The sequence below is a fragment of the Branchiostoma belcheri genome, unplaced genomic scaffold, assembly GCF_001625305.1.
Source record: "Branchiostoma belcheri isolate BF01 breed outbred unplaced genomic scaffold, Haploidv18h27 scaffold34, whole genome shotgun sequence".
NCBI classification, from domain to species: domain Eukaryota; kingdom Metazoa; phylum Chordata; class Leptocardii; order Amphioxiformes; family Branchiostomatidae; genus Branchiostoma; species Branchiostoma belcheri.
This window is the reverse complement of record NW_017803954.1, coordinates 103797-120259: the sequence shown is the minus strand read 5'-3', so window position 1 is coordinate 120259 and position 16463 is coordinate 103797. Positions and strand designations below refer to the sequence as shown.

The 16463-nt window shown below is 44.3% G+C and overlaps 2 protein-coding genes across 5 annotated transcripts in view; both read left to right on the top strand.

Annotated features, from left to right (window-relative positions):
• Window positions 1-4365: 4365 nt before the first annotated feature.
• LOC109475572 lies at window positions 4366-6571 on the top strand. The gene is made up of 4 exons (XM_019776253.1): window positions 4366-4725; window positions 4978-5074; window positions 5406-5549; window positions 5858-6571. The coding sequence occupies exons 1-4, from the start codon at window positions 4472-4474 to the stop codon at window positions 6515-6517; spliced, it is 1155 nt and encodes a 384-aa protein (XP_019631812.1). The 5' UTR covers window positions 4366-4471; the 3' UTR covers window positions 6518-6571.
• Window positions 6572-6644: 73 nt separating this feature from the next.
• The window catches only part of LOC109475568, a 13085-nt gene continuing 3266 nt past the window's right edge, over window positions 6645-16463 (top strand). The window contains exons 1-17 of one of the 4 annotated variants that reach the window (XM_019776248.1): window positions 6645-7574; window positions 8285-8338; window positions 9999-10132; window positions 10345-10436; window positions 10553-10734; window positions 11011-11229; window positions 11381-11487; window positions 11785-11907; window positions 12149-12441; window positions 12675-12768; window positions 12875-12988; window positions 13331-13475; window positions 13896-14050; window positions 15177-15269; window positions 15386-15517; window positions 15797-15979; window positions 16351-16449. In XM_019776248.1, coding sequence (XP_019631807.1) covers window positions 7562-7574; window positions 8285-8338; window positions 9999-10132; window positions 10345-10436; window positions 10553-10734; window positions 11011-11229; window positions 11381-11487; window positions 11785-11907; window positions 12149-12441; window positions 12675-12768; window positions 12875-12988; window positions 13331-13475; window positions 13896-14050; window positions 15177-15269; window positions 15386-15517; window positions 15797-15979; window positions 16351-16449 — 2232 coding nt within the window. In that variant the 5' untranslated portion in view covers window positions 6645-7561. Of the gene's footprint in view, window positions 7575-7610; window positions 8339-9998; window positions 10133-10344; window positions 10437-10552; window positions 10735-11010; window positions 11230-11380; window positions 11488-11784; window positions 11908-12148; window positions 12442-12674; window positions 12769-12874; window positions 12989-13330; window positions 13476-13895; window positions 14051-15176; window positions 15270-15385; window positions 15518-15796; window positions 15980-16350; window positions 16450-16463 lie in introns of those variants that run through there. The other 3 variants (XM_019776249.1, XM_019776246.1, XM_019776247.1) reach the window with 3 other exon arrangements.

The following is a 16463-nucleotide window of genomic DNA, read 5'->3' as shown; positions in this document are numbered from 1 at the left end:
TAGCAAACCGACCTTGACGATTTCCTCTGTCATTTTGATAACGATAAAAGAGATGTAGATGGTCGTCACTTCAGTGACAGATAAACAATTGTGATCTATCAGAAAGTAGTTTTTTGCAAACGTTTTAGAAAATATGTGGGGATCAAATAGGATCTTACAAGTTTCAACTCACCTTTGGACTCGCTGCATTTTTGTATAGTCAAGCCGACGGCGAGGCCGACCACAATGGCCAGCACGGCTCCGCTAGCCACCACCCCGATCAGCAGGCTCCGGTACCTCAGCTGCAGGGCATTCAGTTTCTTCTCGTCTGCCATTCTTTAGATTTGCCTGAAAATGATGTGTGGTTTTAAAACGGTGGAAAATATTTTGTACGTTAAACCATTGACAACATCTTTAAAGATAAGTATTAAGAAATTAAAGTTTAACACTAGACTTCACGTGGGTTGCACCTAGTTAAGCTGCAATCCGGTCTTGTAAGCTTTAGCCCCACCTACAACGGTCGCGACCAGGCTACAACGTTAACCGTAGCTATAGATTTCAAATATATGTGCACAATTTAATCAGGCTAGGCTTCTACGTTCTTTGACATTGTATCTCATATTCTGAACAATCGCTGTTAAGGTGTTCCGTTCCCATGCACCTCGAAAATAAAATCACGTTGTTTGATTGCGCATTGCATTTGTCGAAGTTTCACTTTCGCGCTGACCCTTTTCATAAATGAAAGTAGTGTCAGGGGAATCCCCGCCTTGGTTTCACTTTCTTCACAGATTACCTCATCGAAAGTACGTCATTTAGAGAAAGTGAAAGAGCATTGCGCAGCAGAGAAAAGCTCACCCGACGAGTCTAGGAGTTCTGGGGCATTTTCAGCAGCAATACGGCCCCTGTCCAGGCTACCCAGAAATGTGCGGGTCAAGTTTAGGATTTTCGTTGCTTGCGTCAGCTATCATTCTTTCCGTTTACAACGCAAAGGGACATTTATCCATACTAGTGCCTACTGACAGAGCAGTCACAGTCACACAGAGTATAGACTTCTTCAATTGTCTCTCATTTTGCATCATTACAGTGCTATTATTAGTAAAATGCACGGCACGACTTCGAAACTACTCATAACACAGCTTAGATCACGATTCTAACCTCATCCTTACGCCTGTTTCCTTAAGCCTCGGTTACAACCCGCCGTGCGTGCTTTTAGTCTGTACGTTTTATTGGGAGGCCACGTCTGCTACGTTTTTCTGAAAACATGGGGAAGGAGTGGCGTTTACGCACGTCACTCGCACGGTTGCGCAAGGTGTAAGAGTGTGGTCTGCACGCCACGTCTCGCCGTGAGCGGTTGCGTACATCGTTCGTCGCGCAAGTGGTAAGTGAGTTGTACGTGCTTATAACGTGTGATTTCTGTGCGATTGCAAAGTTTTCCGTAAGGAGGCCGTACTCACATGTGCTTCTTACGTACTCATGCACCTCGAAAATAAATCACACTCTTTGATTGCGCAGTGCATTTGTCGAAGTTTCACTTTAAATAAAATTTGCGCGAACCCTTTCAGATATTTGCATAAATGAAAGTAGTGTCAGGAGAATCCCCGCATTGGTTTCACTTTCTTCACAGATTACCTCATCGGAAAGTACGTCATTTAGAGAAAGTGAAAGAGCATTGCGCAGCAGGTAAAAGCTCACCCGACGAGGGCATTTTCAGCAGAAATACGGCCCCTGTCCTATCGGTCACCGCGCAAAATTTTGCCGGTAAAATTAAGTATAATGCCAATTTCTTTTCTGTTAGGAGAGCATCTGGGGACAAGGGACATGTAACTCAACTTTCGGTAGATAACTATAAAGTGTAGACCCTTATATCGATATATACGGCCGAAACTCTCGTATTGCTATTAAAGTTGAGGCCAGCGTGAAAATCTAGGCCGGCGGACGGTGGGGAGGGGGTGCGTTAGGAACCAGGTATCGCTCTCCTGCGCGCGCAAGAGCTGTTCTTACGCTTACTAGCCTCTACCAGGCTTCGGGAGACGGCTGGAAAGAGTAGAAATCGGTCAAATAGAGAGATAACATGCCGAGGGAGTTGGTCTGCTAGAGAGAACATTTTGCCGCGAATTTTTTCTTACAGCAGGGTAGACCGCCGTAGACTCTCCGGTAGACTCCCCGGTGCTGAGAATACATAATGCTAGCCCGTCCAAGCCCATGTGCGCATGCCAGAGGCTTTTCACGGGGTCTGTTTCAATCAGTTAATAAATCGCCTACAAAATGTCAATCATTAGAAAGACTGACCATGGATGGAAAGATAGCATGCCAGGAAAGGCCCATGCTTAGTAGGACTGGCCCGGTACGCGTAACACCCATAAGCGGCCGGCCGGTGGAGAATGGTAACCGGGCTAACCAGAAATGTGCGGGTCAAGTTTAGGGCTTTCTTTGCTTGCTTATAATTAAGTCAGGTAGCATTCTTTCCGTTTAGAATGCAAAGGAACATCTCATCCAGCCTGTTGACAGTGCTATTAGTAAAATGCACGGCACGACTTCGAAACTACTCAGAGCACAGCTCAGATTGCGATTCAAACTTCGTCCTTACACGCATACGCTTGTTTCCTTACTCTCGTCACGTATGGCTTTCAAAAGGTCGTCCCCTGCAAAGTGATTACCACGATGACCTGAGTTGGACATTGGTAAAAAGTTTCATACATCATAGTTACGCCCCTTGTGTCCGATGAGAACCAAAAACTTTCATGCGCGCCGCTTAGTTAGCTAGTACAGTCCAAAATCACATTAGTGCACAAAATACCGTAAACATGAAGATCAAAATAGACGAAACAATCATATCTGAATTCTGTGGGAGTTAAAATTGACAAAGTTGCATATAAGTACCAACACAAAAGGGACGACCTACTATGAAAATCAGGAACTTGTGAGCATACGTCCGACGCCAAGAAGCGCACCTGTCGAAGTGAAGAGGACAAAACCAAGTGTCGTTATGTTATACGCCATGCAAAAGACACCTGATAACGCTTCTTATGTTCCATATATAATAGTGTTTGCGAATGTGAAAGGACTGGGTGGGGTGACGTTTTGTTACTGATTTACACTCGCACCGCTGAATGTCTCCGGGATGTTTCATATAGTCTCCACCAGACTCCTTTGCAGCAGACTCCTTTGCAGGCTGAGTAAATCGTACAAATCGACCAAAAGGCTGGTATCACCGGCCAGAGCAGGAAAACTGGATCCTCTATGTCCAGTCAACTCCTCTGGCCAATGATACCCCCCTTTTAGGCGAATTTCTACTATGTATTCAGCCTGCAAAGGAGTCTGTTGGAGACTATGTTTCATAGGTGACAGGTGTATTATATTTCACACCTGAAGCAGACGGCTGTGAGCGAAACTAAAAGTGACGTAATCGAAACGACTGCATACATTAACATACTGATGAGCGAAAGTAAAAGTGACGTAATGGAAACGGCTACCTACATTTTCATATTGATGATCGAAACTAGTGACGTAATGGAAACGGCTACCGACATTTACATAATGATGAGCGAAACTAGTGACGTAATGGAAACGACTACCTACATTTTCATATTGACGATCGAAACTAGTGACGTAATGGAAACGGCTGCCTGTATTTATATACTAGTACTGATGATCGAAAGTAGAAGTGACGTACTCTAAGAGATGGCAGTTAACGTTGAATACCTGTCAGTCCTTGTACAGTCCTTGTATTCAGTTGAAGCAGAGTCAGACATATCGGTCATACTTCACATCACTTGACCTTGACCTTCGTTGTACCAACCCAACCTACCTACCAAATAATTCAGAAGCAAAATAACTGTACCTGGGATGAAATGATATACATTCAGCTACCAGGCCAGTTGAGATTTGTTTCATCAACTTTAGTTTTGATGAAATCAACAGAAACATTATTTTCACGCCAAAAATTAATGCACAAGATTGGGAATTTTTACGTAGGATAACCCGGTAGAATAAAAATCCGACGAAATGACTGGTGTTGGCAGAAAGGCACAAACCTTGTGTATACTCTAATCAATCGTAAAGAAAATCCTGATACCAAACTTTTGTAATTATCCACGGCGCCAGGGTTGCAAATCCGCTCACTGGACGGGCGCGGCGGAGGGATACTCGGAAAAAGTAAGGCTCAAAGCCAAAATCAAGGGCATTATAATGCCCTTGCCAAAATCAATTTTCACCCACAAATCACCAATTCTCACGCTTGTCAGCAACCATGTTAGAACATGTATCTATTTTCACTTCGCTGCAGATTATTATTATGAGAAATGTGAGCTCAAACTTGGATCCGCAAAACACTTTCGTCACTTTTCACGGTCACGCGGAAGGACTGGAGTAATGCGGAACCGAAACCATTACGTCATCGCGACAAGTTGTTTACCGTCTGCAGAAACGATCGAGCTGTGCGCAGCAGCGTTCTGGGTTGACGGTGGGTGTGGGCCTTCTCCGCTTCGTAACAATGTTATTATGTTGCGAGGACTTCGTGCCGAGCCTTCTCGCCGGCGGCCGCCGTCCCAAGCTCGCCCCTTTCTCCGACAGCGTCGGCCAAGCGAACCGCTGGCTGGGCGAACACCCGGAAGTGTTGGTGCACAGGTGCGAGACGCTCCGCGCGGCTGTCTCCCCACAACATGGCGAATACTGCGACACCCAGGTCATGTCATACCCAGCCGGGAAACCTAAGGACGTCTCACGGTTCTCACTTCGTGGTCTGAGGTAAACATTTTATGGTATCATAACGTTAAGAGCAAGCGAAGCTGCTACATTGCCCACCCCCCTCCCTCCCCGATACTTGATACCTCCCTAGCTACTTCCCTCCTTTAAAAGGACAACAACGCGTTGCAACGTTATAACGCTTTCCAATAGCTGTACTAAAAGTACACAGACACATTTGGTGCCTAGAACACTGGCAGGAATTCGAACCCCCAGGTCTTGTGATCTACCTGCCACCTATATTTCATTTCTCAGGATCTGGTACCAGAAACAGCCTGAACAGGAAAAACATCCTTCAAAACCCTCTCAGATCACTTCAATTGATGTCCTGCCAAGGGATCACGGTGACAAGGTAACAACCACTTTAATTTGTTACTTACATCAGTAACATGAGAATAAATAGTGTTCCGCTTAACCAAATTATGTGAAAATTGTCTTGTTAAGAAGTCTACATGTAACTTTATCAACCACACCATTTACGCTCATTTTGACTTGTGCCATATGGCGAGACATTGGAAAGAGCGCGATCACGGGAAAATGACGTCATGTCCCAGAGCGCATTCTGATTGGCTGAGGGCTTGTGGCTTTTGATATTTGGCCACAATCCCGACTGTTACATGTATTCTCATACCCCCCCCCCCGAATCTAAATAATGCTGAATCAGATTGATTCCTCATTAACAGGTGGAGACCTTCCAACATGTCCTGACCCGCCTGAATGGTCTGATAGCAGAGAGGAAGGGACAACAACTCCTCAACATAGAAACTCTGACAATCCCAGGAGACAAGAAAGAAATGGACTGTGAAGAAACTGTGTTGCCTATTCTGGTAGGGTGACATGTGTAAAACTCTACAAAGTTACATGTAACTAGCTATAACAATGCTACTGGCTTAGTGTTGTACTTAAGTTTGAAAGAGTTTTAGTCGTAATCATAATTACAGGATGGAAAAAATTTTATGAGATTTTCATGTCAATTTATTATACTATGAAACTGACACAGTATCACAATTCTGATTAACCTTCCTCATGCCAAGGATGCATTTGGGCACACTAGCCTGCAATTTACTTACAAGTTACTTCAAGTTACTTACAACCAGCAGGTTAAAGAAATGACAACCTTACACCTTCCTTCCAGACGCCGACCAAGTTGGTGCGGTTCCTTCGAGCCTACCTGATCTCAGTAGAAGGATCACCACTTCCTCCTGAAGTCCACTTCCAAGACTTCCTCCCCCAGCAGGTAGCCATTGGAAAGGTGTCCACTTTTTCCACCAAGTTACCCACATTCGAACCTCTGTCTGAGACCTTCACAAAGGCAAACAAGTGGTTACAGGCTTACCCTGATGTTAACCTGGTTAATGTGCAGGTTTTTGAGGTCTTACTGGATAAAGAGGCTTCATACTGTGCAAGTGACCCTCAAACATGTTTCTTTTCCGCTAAAAAGCCCCCGTTTGGATGGTTGAAGGTTGTTCGTATTTACTACAATGTCGAACAAGGAAGTGCCTCAGTTGGCAAACTGGTTGATCTGTCATTCTGTCCTGAAGTGAAGGAAAAGAAAACCCTGTTACACTATGCCCAGTATGAAGAATTGGCTGAAGTAGTGAAGAAGGTGCAGTTGAAGTGTGAGAGTGTAGGGGGCGTGCCTGCAGGTGTGCAGTCTGTCTGGACCTACCCAGACTGGGAGAGTGGGCAGGATGTGTTTCAGCCCAACACTAGCTTACACCTGGAGCCACGCCTGGATGGCACAGAGCACCTGCCACAAGTGGAAACCATCCAGGTGTGCATGATTGTGAAGTAGGCCACATAGAGTTGGTTTTACGATGATCATCCTGCATCCTGAAATGATAATTTGGTCTTGATTTCTCAATCAGCTGAACTCCATAACCTATATACATCTCTCTATATATACATGTATACAAATACAATGTATTTAATATGTTATACACACGTGTGTGTTGGTAGACATGAGCTGAAGCTATCACACATAGCTGTAGGTACTGTATAGTACATTGTATTTATTTGTTCTTTTGTTGTGAAATGCACAAAATCATGTACATGTGTTATACTTGGAATTTGATCAGATTACTAATGGTAGGTTACTTCATATCACCTAGGTTCTTTCATTAACACCTGTGATAAGGTTAAGACGAAAGTTGAAGTAAACAAAAGATTGATGCCTAGTTTCATTCATCCTGCCATTGTCTTGTCTTGAGGAAGGAGCACAGGTACTATAAGTGGCTACGTGGTTAGCCTGTTATGCAGACTTTCTAGCGGGCAGCGTTTGTTTATGTAGGAGCGGCTCAGAGAGCGAGAATGCTTCTGCAGGCCAATGACCTCTTAAGACGGTTCCATTTTTTCAAACGCGGGGGGAGGGGGTACAGGAAGGCTACCCGGATGAATTTTTATTTTCGGTTCCTTTGGAGAGGGGTTTATTTGGAGGGGTATTTGCAGGAGGCTAGAGTGTGTACCACGCAGGTACATGTAAGTACCCCTCCCATTTACCTCAAAACAAGTTCCACCAATCAGATTATGAGAAGCAATCATGAGGTGCTATGACGTATATTACATACGTGGGTGGGGGATCCCCATACTTACTATGGCAGACATATAGGGTTCACAACTACTTAAAAGACATTAGCAAAAGTGGCGATACCGAGTTGCTCTTTTGGTGACCACCGGTGTAAAAAAAGTCTATCAGAACGCTGGAAACCTACATGGCGGAGGTAGAAGTCCTCTAACCGCACGTGAGGGAGTTACAGGTGTCTCCCGCCCACTCCATGCCTCCACGCCTCCCGGAAGTAACAAGTTGGAAAAATAAAACAAAGGCGCCGGACCAGCAGCCATGACGGCACCAGGTGAGTACGACACCCGATCTGGCGACGTTACTTGTTGCAATTGTTTGAGTCATTGGGATTCTTCTCTACTCCTTAAGGGCCCTTAAGTTTGTACCCACGCTACGTTGAGACGTGAAATCATGATCACGAAACATGTACTTTCGTCTCAAATTTCTAAACTTCTATCCGTACGCATACCATTGCACAAGGGTGAGGCTGTCACGGTATGCGTGACTATGTAACCATTGCGCAGTTGAACTGTTGAACATTTTGTTAGCCTAAGGGCAGGAAAATGTAGAATAGTATGTACAAGTACTTTATAAAAGAGCACAGATTGCAACAGCGCTGGGCTTAGCACTGTAGCGCTGGGTTTAGCTGGGCTTAGCATGCACTGGGTGCTTAAAACAATACAATTATACATAACTGTAGCATACACTGGCGCCATACAAACATGTAGGTACGGCGAAATAAATAGGTACGTCATTTCCGTGTCTAGACTTTTCATGGCTTCTCTTTCATTTCCAATTCTTAAAAGTAGACAACTCTTCTTGGACACGCAAGTTATGTCAACTCATTATTTCCTTGAGTACAGTTCTTCCGCAATTAATGGTAGTGTTTGCATGTGACTTGCCATGATGGTTGTTTGAACAAGGGAGGGTGTGGGGATGTGGCGTTTATAATGTTGTACCCACGGAACTGTGATAACATATACGAACTCAACCTTTCCCTAGAAAACAATTGGTTTTGCCGTGCAGCATGGGGAACAACCCTGACGACAAAACCAAGTGAGGGTTAACATGAATAACAGCAAGGCTGATCTTTTGGGGGGTGAAATCTTGAGAGTTTTCGACTGGACCAAAGTTCAGGTTGCACGGCCTCAAGGACCCGCAAATACTCGGCATAAAATATTGATTAACATCTAATATGGCGTGTGTGATAAAACTTGGGGGCCGTGTGTGATAAACTTTGGGGGCCAGTTAGAAACCGTCAAGATTTTTGCCCCGAAGATCTGCATGGAGATTAAACAAAGGTGCGTTCAAGCTTCAAGGCGTTTATACAGATCGCAGATTCCCAGATAGAACCGGTTTTCACCAGTTTTCACACCCACACATTACGGGGAATACCCATACGTAAAATGTCACTCTGCTGTTGACTTTTAGCTGATAAATCAAGTTGTTGTCTAAGGGAAAAGGTGAAATCAAACAGATATTAGCCTGGTTGATAACGGCACGAAGGGCAAGGAGCACTGTTTATTCTGTATAGATTTATCTTTTTGGTGTTTGTGTTAGTGGTGGCGTTGATATGAGATCTCGAACTTGGTTGCACCACTGTGTGTGTACTTGTTCTTTGTACATGTACTTAAAAACAGAAAAGGGCATTCCAATGCTGCATGCCGGACATGCACAATGACATTTTACTTCTTCATTCTTGGTAATTGGTCTAGAACGATTCTCGAATTGATAACAGCTTTAACTTGCAGCTTGCACTGTCACTTTTTTTTAACCTAAGACTTATTTTAGTTTTACCAGTGTCCGTCTGTTTTGTTATCTGCTACGATATTAATTTGCACTTGAAATGTTGTTGACAATATTTTATATACATTTTATGTAATGGTTTATTTCTATTTTAATCGCTTAATATGACGTTTTATACTAATAATGTGATGCCCCAATGTCAATTCAGCCTCTGGCTGCCATTTTTGGGACAGTGTTGTTGTGTTTTAATGCAAATAAACCATTGATATAACTTATTTATGTTTGGTTGGATTCTTTATGTTACCTTATGATTAATTGCACACTTGTATATAGTGATTATTTTCTTCTTATTTATTATTGTATTTTATCCTCAGTTACTTTGTTTGTATTTGACTATGTTGGGGTTTACCCCCCAGGTATCCTTGAAAAACAAGGCGATATGTATCACCTGGATAAATAAATGAAATGATGAAATGAAACAGTGCTTGCTTTGCAACATTAAATTGCCACACAGTGATTGTGCGGAGCGAGGTCACCAGGCAGGTGGAGGTATTCCGAGGACTGGCTTTTTAGTTCTGTTGTTTTAATTACCACAGGTACAGATGCAGTAAACCTCACATGGGCGTGTATATTGTCGTTTGCTTCGTTTTAATCAATGTTACTTCTCGCTCAACGATGTTTCGCATTTGAGCCTTTTAAGGCTTTAAAAATCTCATGAATAGTTTAGTGCATTATACTTGGTTTTCTTGGTCGGTGTTTGGAGAAGCGGACACGGAATGTTAGAGTAGCCGAACAACAGCGAAACAAAATTAAAACAAAAGAACTAGATATACAAGTTGGCTATACACATTTTAATTCATGTAAAACTTTTAACCATACAACATGGCGGACAATACTACATCATGGTCACGTGTTTGCAAATACTGTAGTCATGGAAACTGTAATGACGTAACACATGATTCGTTCCCAGCCTTCCCTCCGTACGATGTCCACCTGCCGTACGAAGGAGAGGAGTGCGGGGAGTTCATGTCCTCCCGACTTATGGAGCCTTTGGCCGAGGCAGGATACCACACCTACACAACCAAGTACTACCTGCCTGGACAGGTGAGTGTTACAACACCTACACAACCAAGTACTACCTACCTGGACAGGTGCCTGATACAGCACATACACACCTGTACCTATTTTGCCTCTACTCCACACTTTACGTTGTAACTTTGACAAACAACATACATACATACATACATACATACATATTACATACACTCATTAATTCCTGGAAGAAGTAATTGTGTATATCTGATGAAACTTTGCAGCCTCTTCTTGATGAGTTCATCAAAGGTGTAGAACAGAGCAGGGTGACTGTCCTGCCGCTGTGTAAGACCTTCATGGCGTCTCAGTACTACTGGTACGTGTCGTCTTGATCTTTAAAATTCTTTGATTAATCTGTTTTGTTGTTTCATGTTCCGATGACACCTCGTTGGTGAAAGGGAAATAGATAAAATGTCAATTCCAATTGCACAGGTACGTGGAGAACAGCATCCATGACCGCAGCATCATCAGAGAAGGCTCCGCCATCTTCGTCAAGATGGAGGCGGACTGCGGACTGTGTCCGAAACTGAAGCCGTTCGGGTTTCTGGACTTCACGACGGACGCCGCGTACAAGGAAGCGTTTCCACGACTTGTACGCACGCTGGGTCCCCCATGTATGTATAACAAGCTGTACTGCTTTAGACGTCAGTATGCAGTTTGCTTTTGATGACAGGGCACCGAAAGTGCGGCTTGCTTTCCTATAGATCTGCTTGATTGCTTGATAATGTGTTTTCTTGATATTATAATGTTGTGTCAATGCATGCTCGATTTATGAGGTGCCCGGTTCGATCTATGTGTTCATGGCATTGCCTCTTGCATTACCCAGGGTTCCCTGCTATTCCCAGGCCTCGAACATAGAACCAGACTCAAATGTACATTTCCCCATACAGCCTCGGCTCCCCGACCCCAGCAGCACCTCTCTTCGCGAGCCGACGACGCCTACGACGGCAATTACGACGACGTCTTCGTCAACAAGGAGTTCGAAGAGGACGAGCAAACGCCGAGGTCAAACTTCGTGCACGCGACGAACAGGAGCTTTGACGCCATGGGCCCGCAAATACACACCGACTTTGTGGAGCCCGAAAAGACATTGCTGGCAGCTTGCAAAGGTGGGGCAATTTTTTCGTCTTTTTTTATATACAAAATCTACCAATTCTGCCTTTTGACTTATAGAGAAATTCAATTTACCTCGCACCATCTGATGACTTTACCTGATCACATTGCACAAATTAACTGAAACTATTTTTTTTCTCTGTCCAGAGTTTGAGTGGTCCGAGTGGTCTCTGAAGGCGTTCTGCCACGACCCGGATAGTTACATCCAGCGGGTACAGAAGATCACTCCGCCGCTGAGAGATGACGTGGAAAAGGCAAGAACAACTTCGTTAAATAGGCTAGGACTAACGTACCGTGTATAAACAGTTCTAGCAAGACTCTTATTCGACTGTTCATGCCATTTTATTTGTGCATGGTGTACATGTGTGTTAAGGGGAGGATACTAGTATAATGCGTTAGCAGATATTGTTTCCTACCTAATGTGAATGAAAATCTGCAACAATATACGCGTATGTTACGTACATCGTAAATCATTATTTCTAATACATGTACAGCCGCAGTTCATACGGCTAGATGCAGAAGTGAAAATGTGAGACTTGTTCCGTCCGCAGGTCCTGTTGCTGGGAATCCTCCCTCAGCAGCAGACCCACCGGGGCAGCTGCATCACCCTGGCCAAACTCAGCTGCTGCGGGCTGCCCAGGGTGGAGGAGCAGGCACTGGAGGCGCTACTGACGGTGGGTAGCAATTACCATCTCCTGGGTCAACAAAGCGTGTGTAATGTGTACTCATCAGGCCATGATGCTCTGTCATAATTAAAGAGGCGCAGTGGCAATGAAGGGTACATTTTCGGGCAAAACATTTTCTGGCGATTTTCAAAAGTGGCGACCTTTATCAACTGTGTGCCCACGGGCACCGGGCTTTATAATGGTCTAAGGCTCGGCTGACAGATTTTCCTTCCCTTTCTATCCACCCCAGATCGTTCATCAGAACATATTTCACCAAGGCACAGCCTACGCCGAGTCTAGCGGCCTGTGTGACGTCACTAGGGAGGTCCTGTATGTCCTGTCTAATAGGGAAGCCCTGAGACAGTGGACCCGGGGCACCGCCCTCCTGCGGATCCACGTGTGCTGCACCCTGCTCATCTGCCTACACGTCTCCTACGTTAACGGCGACATCGGCCTGGAATTTTCAGCCGAGGAACTGAAGACAACCCAGGCTGTCATCAGGCGCAAGTTTGACACCTTCGAAGGGACGGATCTGAGTTTCAGGTACGGCTATATCCTAAAAAAAAAACAGACCATCAGGATCAGACGGTCATTAGTGTTATGAAAAAAATTACCCATTAACTTCCAGCATTTAAGAGCACCGACCTTTTTTTTTCAAGGAATGACTCCACTACCCACCACATCTGGCACGCTACCCGACGCTAATTATGGTCATTGACTATATACCCATATCTGGTACTGTTGATGCGTCAACAGCAAATACGTTTTTTTTTCAGATGCCTTGCTGACTACTACATACATGTGATCAACGAAGCTTCCAAAAGGATTGCAAGCAAGACCGTTGGAAAGTTCAAAGAGTTAGTGATGCAGGTAAGTACACGTTATCCGAGGTTCATGATAATTGATGAATACAAACAGACTTTCGAATTCCTATATACGTATACGTGCACACAACATGTTTCCTTGCATTTTGCAGGCACGAGACGCTAGCATTAAAAACATCCCGACAACGACAAAGCAACTTGTCAAAGACATCTGCAAAGCCGAGGAGTACGACCAACAGATCGTGCTATCACATCTGGCTGACATGGCAAGTTTTCGTCATCTTGTGCCAAACATGAATCTAACATTATCTCTCTGTAAAGCAGCTGAGCATGCATTTGACTTTGCAAACCATATAACCAACCAGGGTTTATTTCTTTGCATCGATTCTGTATGTTGCATACAATATTCACCAGAAATGTGCCTATGCTATATGAACACTATCCTATTAAAGATGGCGTGGCAAATTGCTGGAAAAGTACATAAAGTGAAACAAACATTTGTAACCTTCAGTAGTCAGATGATTCTGCAAACCTGTAATAAATATAACAGTGTGAGCAGGGTGCATTGCTTTAAAACGGGTTTGTTAACTTACTAATGTCCCTTGCAGGCACATGATTCAGAGACTGCCCTGGGTATCTTCCAGCGCGTGGTGTACAAACTCACACAGACGTGCAGCGGGTCGAGAGCGGACAGACTCTTCATCATGATAGCCGACATGTTCGTCAAGATCCTGCAGACCACAAAGAGATCAGGTAAGCCATGTCCTGCATAGCCCGGGTACCATCCAGATTTTCGCTCCGCAACGCTCGATTTTTTTAGCATTGCGGAGCGAAAAACCGGATGGTACCCAGGCTATGCATTCGTGTCCTGCATGCGTGGTACATTTTATACTTTATGCATAATGACATGAGATCAGAGCAACAAGCTAAGGCAGCCAACTATCCATGAGACTATCCTGTCATTGTATCAAGGAGAATTCTCTATACGAAAGTCGACCTAGACGTCCAAGCTTGCATGAACCAATATGGTCCTTATTTGATGAAGCATGAGAAGCAATACTTTGATTTGCCAAGTCGGCGAAATCCATCACAATTTAGGACACTCGCTGTTATGTTATAAGTTAAATAACCGCCGATGGTATTGAAATGAACTTCCACGACAACCTATTCCAGATCTCTGCAGCATGGCGCTTCGTCCGCCCCCTTCGCACGGGAAGAGAAAGAAGCTGCTGGGTTTAGCCGAGGTCTGGTACGAGCGGCAGTTCAACCAGGGCAACGCCCAACATGCAGTAGAGGTCCTCTGCAGACCGCTACTACATCATCCGCAGGTCAGACCAACAAAGGCGGATCTTTTACATGCTTATAAAGTGTAGCTAAGTGCAGTTTTCACTGTAAGAAGTGTACTTATTCTAGCCTGGAATACAACCTTTTATGTATTGTTGAATGTTCGGGAGGGAAGCGATCAGAAGAGCGGACTGGTGCTTGTCGTGTGGCTATTGGCGTCAGGCAAAATCCCACTGCACTCATTGGTTAGAAATAAGCACCTAAATAAGCATGCGGAATGGCGGCACCTTGTGATAACCATCTAGTCGGAGTATCTCTCCTTTGAGGAATCCATGGTAGAGTCTACAAAGGGTTACTCCTATACAAGGATTGTGTGACTTGATGATACCGTCTCTATGTATTCTTGGCATTTAAACGCCACATGTTCTACCATGACCATGTAATTACCTTCGCCAAGAAGGTTATGTTTTCAGTAGCGTTTGTCTGTCTGTTTGTGAACAGCATAACTCAAGAAGCTTAATATGTATTGTCATGAAACTTGGTAGGTGGGTAGGTCTTGATGAGACCTAGAAATGATTAGATTCTGGGCCCCCTGGCGGCTTTTGTTGGTACTGCAGCAGAACTTCCGGTTTTGATATCTCGCGATCTGGACATGCTAGAGTCACGAATTTTGGTTGGTAGATAGCTCTTGAGGTGGGGAAGAAGTGACATGAGTTTGGGCCCCCTAGCAGCTTGTTCTGGAACTACAGGAGCGTTTCTTGAAAAAATCTCCGAAGGTTGATAACTCAAGAACCGGTTGAGGGATTGTCATGATTGTTGGTGTATGTAGGTAGCTGAAGTGATACTTGACATAATCAGATGACAATTATGCAAATCAGGAGCTAATTTGCATAATTAATGAGGACATTCTATAAATCTGCTTCGTTCGATTATAGGACTTTGAAACACTTGTGACATGTAATTGAGAACTAGAAAAACATCTGAGGATATAGATTATGTAAATGACCTAATTTACATAATTAATGGAAAATTGTTATAATTTCATAGTTGTAATTGCTGGGAATTTCATACTTGCCGTATTTGGAAGTTAAGTGAAGGTGAACATCAATGAAGATAATTTATTCACATTATGAACTCATTTGCATAATTTATAGTTGTGTGTCCTTCCAGCCTGAAGTGCGTGGGACCATGGCTCGCCGTCTAGCAATGCGCCAGGGAGAGCGTGAGGACGGAATTGAGTGGGAGGATCTCGTTCCTATTGAGGTAGGAAGATCGATGTCTCAAATTTTAGCTACTTTTAGAGGGAAAGAGAGACAGAGAGAAAGAGACTAGAATGAACATGACGTTTAAAGTCTGATGATGTCCAACCTCTCCATTAGGCTAAACACATCAGTGACCAGTACAAAATGTTGGGCCTGCGCATTGTCACCCACCAGCCAACGCCCTGTCAAGACCTGGAGGGTCACGTGGTCTGGAAGGGAACCACGACGCACGGGAACGTAGCTGTCAAGGTGTGTGTTAATTTCAGTCTTGTTACAATTGACATGTAATGATGACTGCAACTTCCGTCAGGATTAATGACCCGCAGTTGCAGACAGAGATTATGATCCCGACCTATCGGTAAACTCGCCGATTCTTCCAGATCGCATTCTCTACACAAACACATCTGAAGATTCATATACAATGTACATTTGTAAATAGGAATTATCAATGTTGAAGCTGACACATGGAAATGATACAGCGTATAAGAACATTACTTTCACACTCAACTATCACACCTATTTTCCCAGGTGTACAAGTTGAATTCCATGAAAGAGTTGATGGGCGATGCGGACATGTCGGCAGGGGCAGGGATCGTGAGGAACAACGTGCGCATGTTGGGAGAGCTGAGCGGCAGTCCGAACATCTTGCAGCTGCTGGCCTACCAGCTCCGGCCTCAGCCTGTCTTCCACATCACGGAGTTCATGGAGGAGGTGAGCGTAGCGCCAGGGTCTGTTATGTGTGTTTCCTGCCATTGCCAATCATTGTGAATCCAAAGGATCCCAATATTTCATTTCCATCTAGCTGGTTATAGGTGCCAATGATTGTTTACTTTCATTCTTCTTAACCATTGAATTACAATTCTCTGAAGAAGTAGGAAGATCTTGCTGTCTGCAAATGAAATGAGCTTCGATATCAAAATTGGTGTGAAATTGTGGCGTGGTGATAGACTACATTTGGTCTTACCTAACATCAGTGCATATTGGGAACCATATAGCAAGTTCGTTTCCCCAAAGTCTTACAAAAATTCTACCACTTCTGGCAAAAGTCATCCATCCCTATTGACATATTCGTCATGCTTCAGGGCAATCTTTTGGACTTCCTGCTTCGGAAACGTCAAGACCACCAGCACACCCGGTCGTCCCTCCTCTACCTGCGGACTCTGCTGACCCTCCTGCTGGACATGGTGGCCGCTCT

Excerpts from the sequence above, each read along its gene's own strand:
- LOC109475572 (XM_019776253.1), top strand. The coding sequence starts at position 4,472 with ATGTTATTATGTTGCGAGGACTTCGTGCCGAGCCTTCTCGCCGGCGGC. Across the intron at positions 4,726-4,977 it reads TTCTCACTTCGTGGTCTGAG|GATCTGGTACCAGAAACAGC; the intron begins GTAAACATTTTA and ends TTCATTTCTCAG. Across the intron at positions 5,550-5,857 it reads AAACTGTGTTGCCTATTCTG|ACGCCGACCAAGTTGGTGCG; the intron begins GTAGGGTGACAT and ends CCTTCCTTCCAG.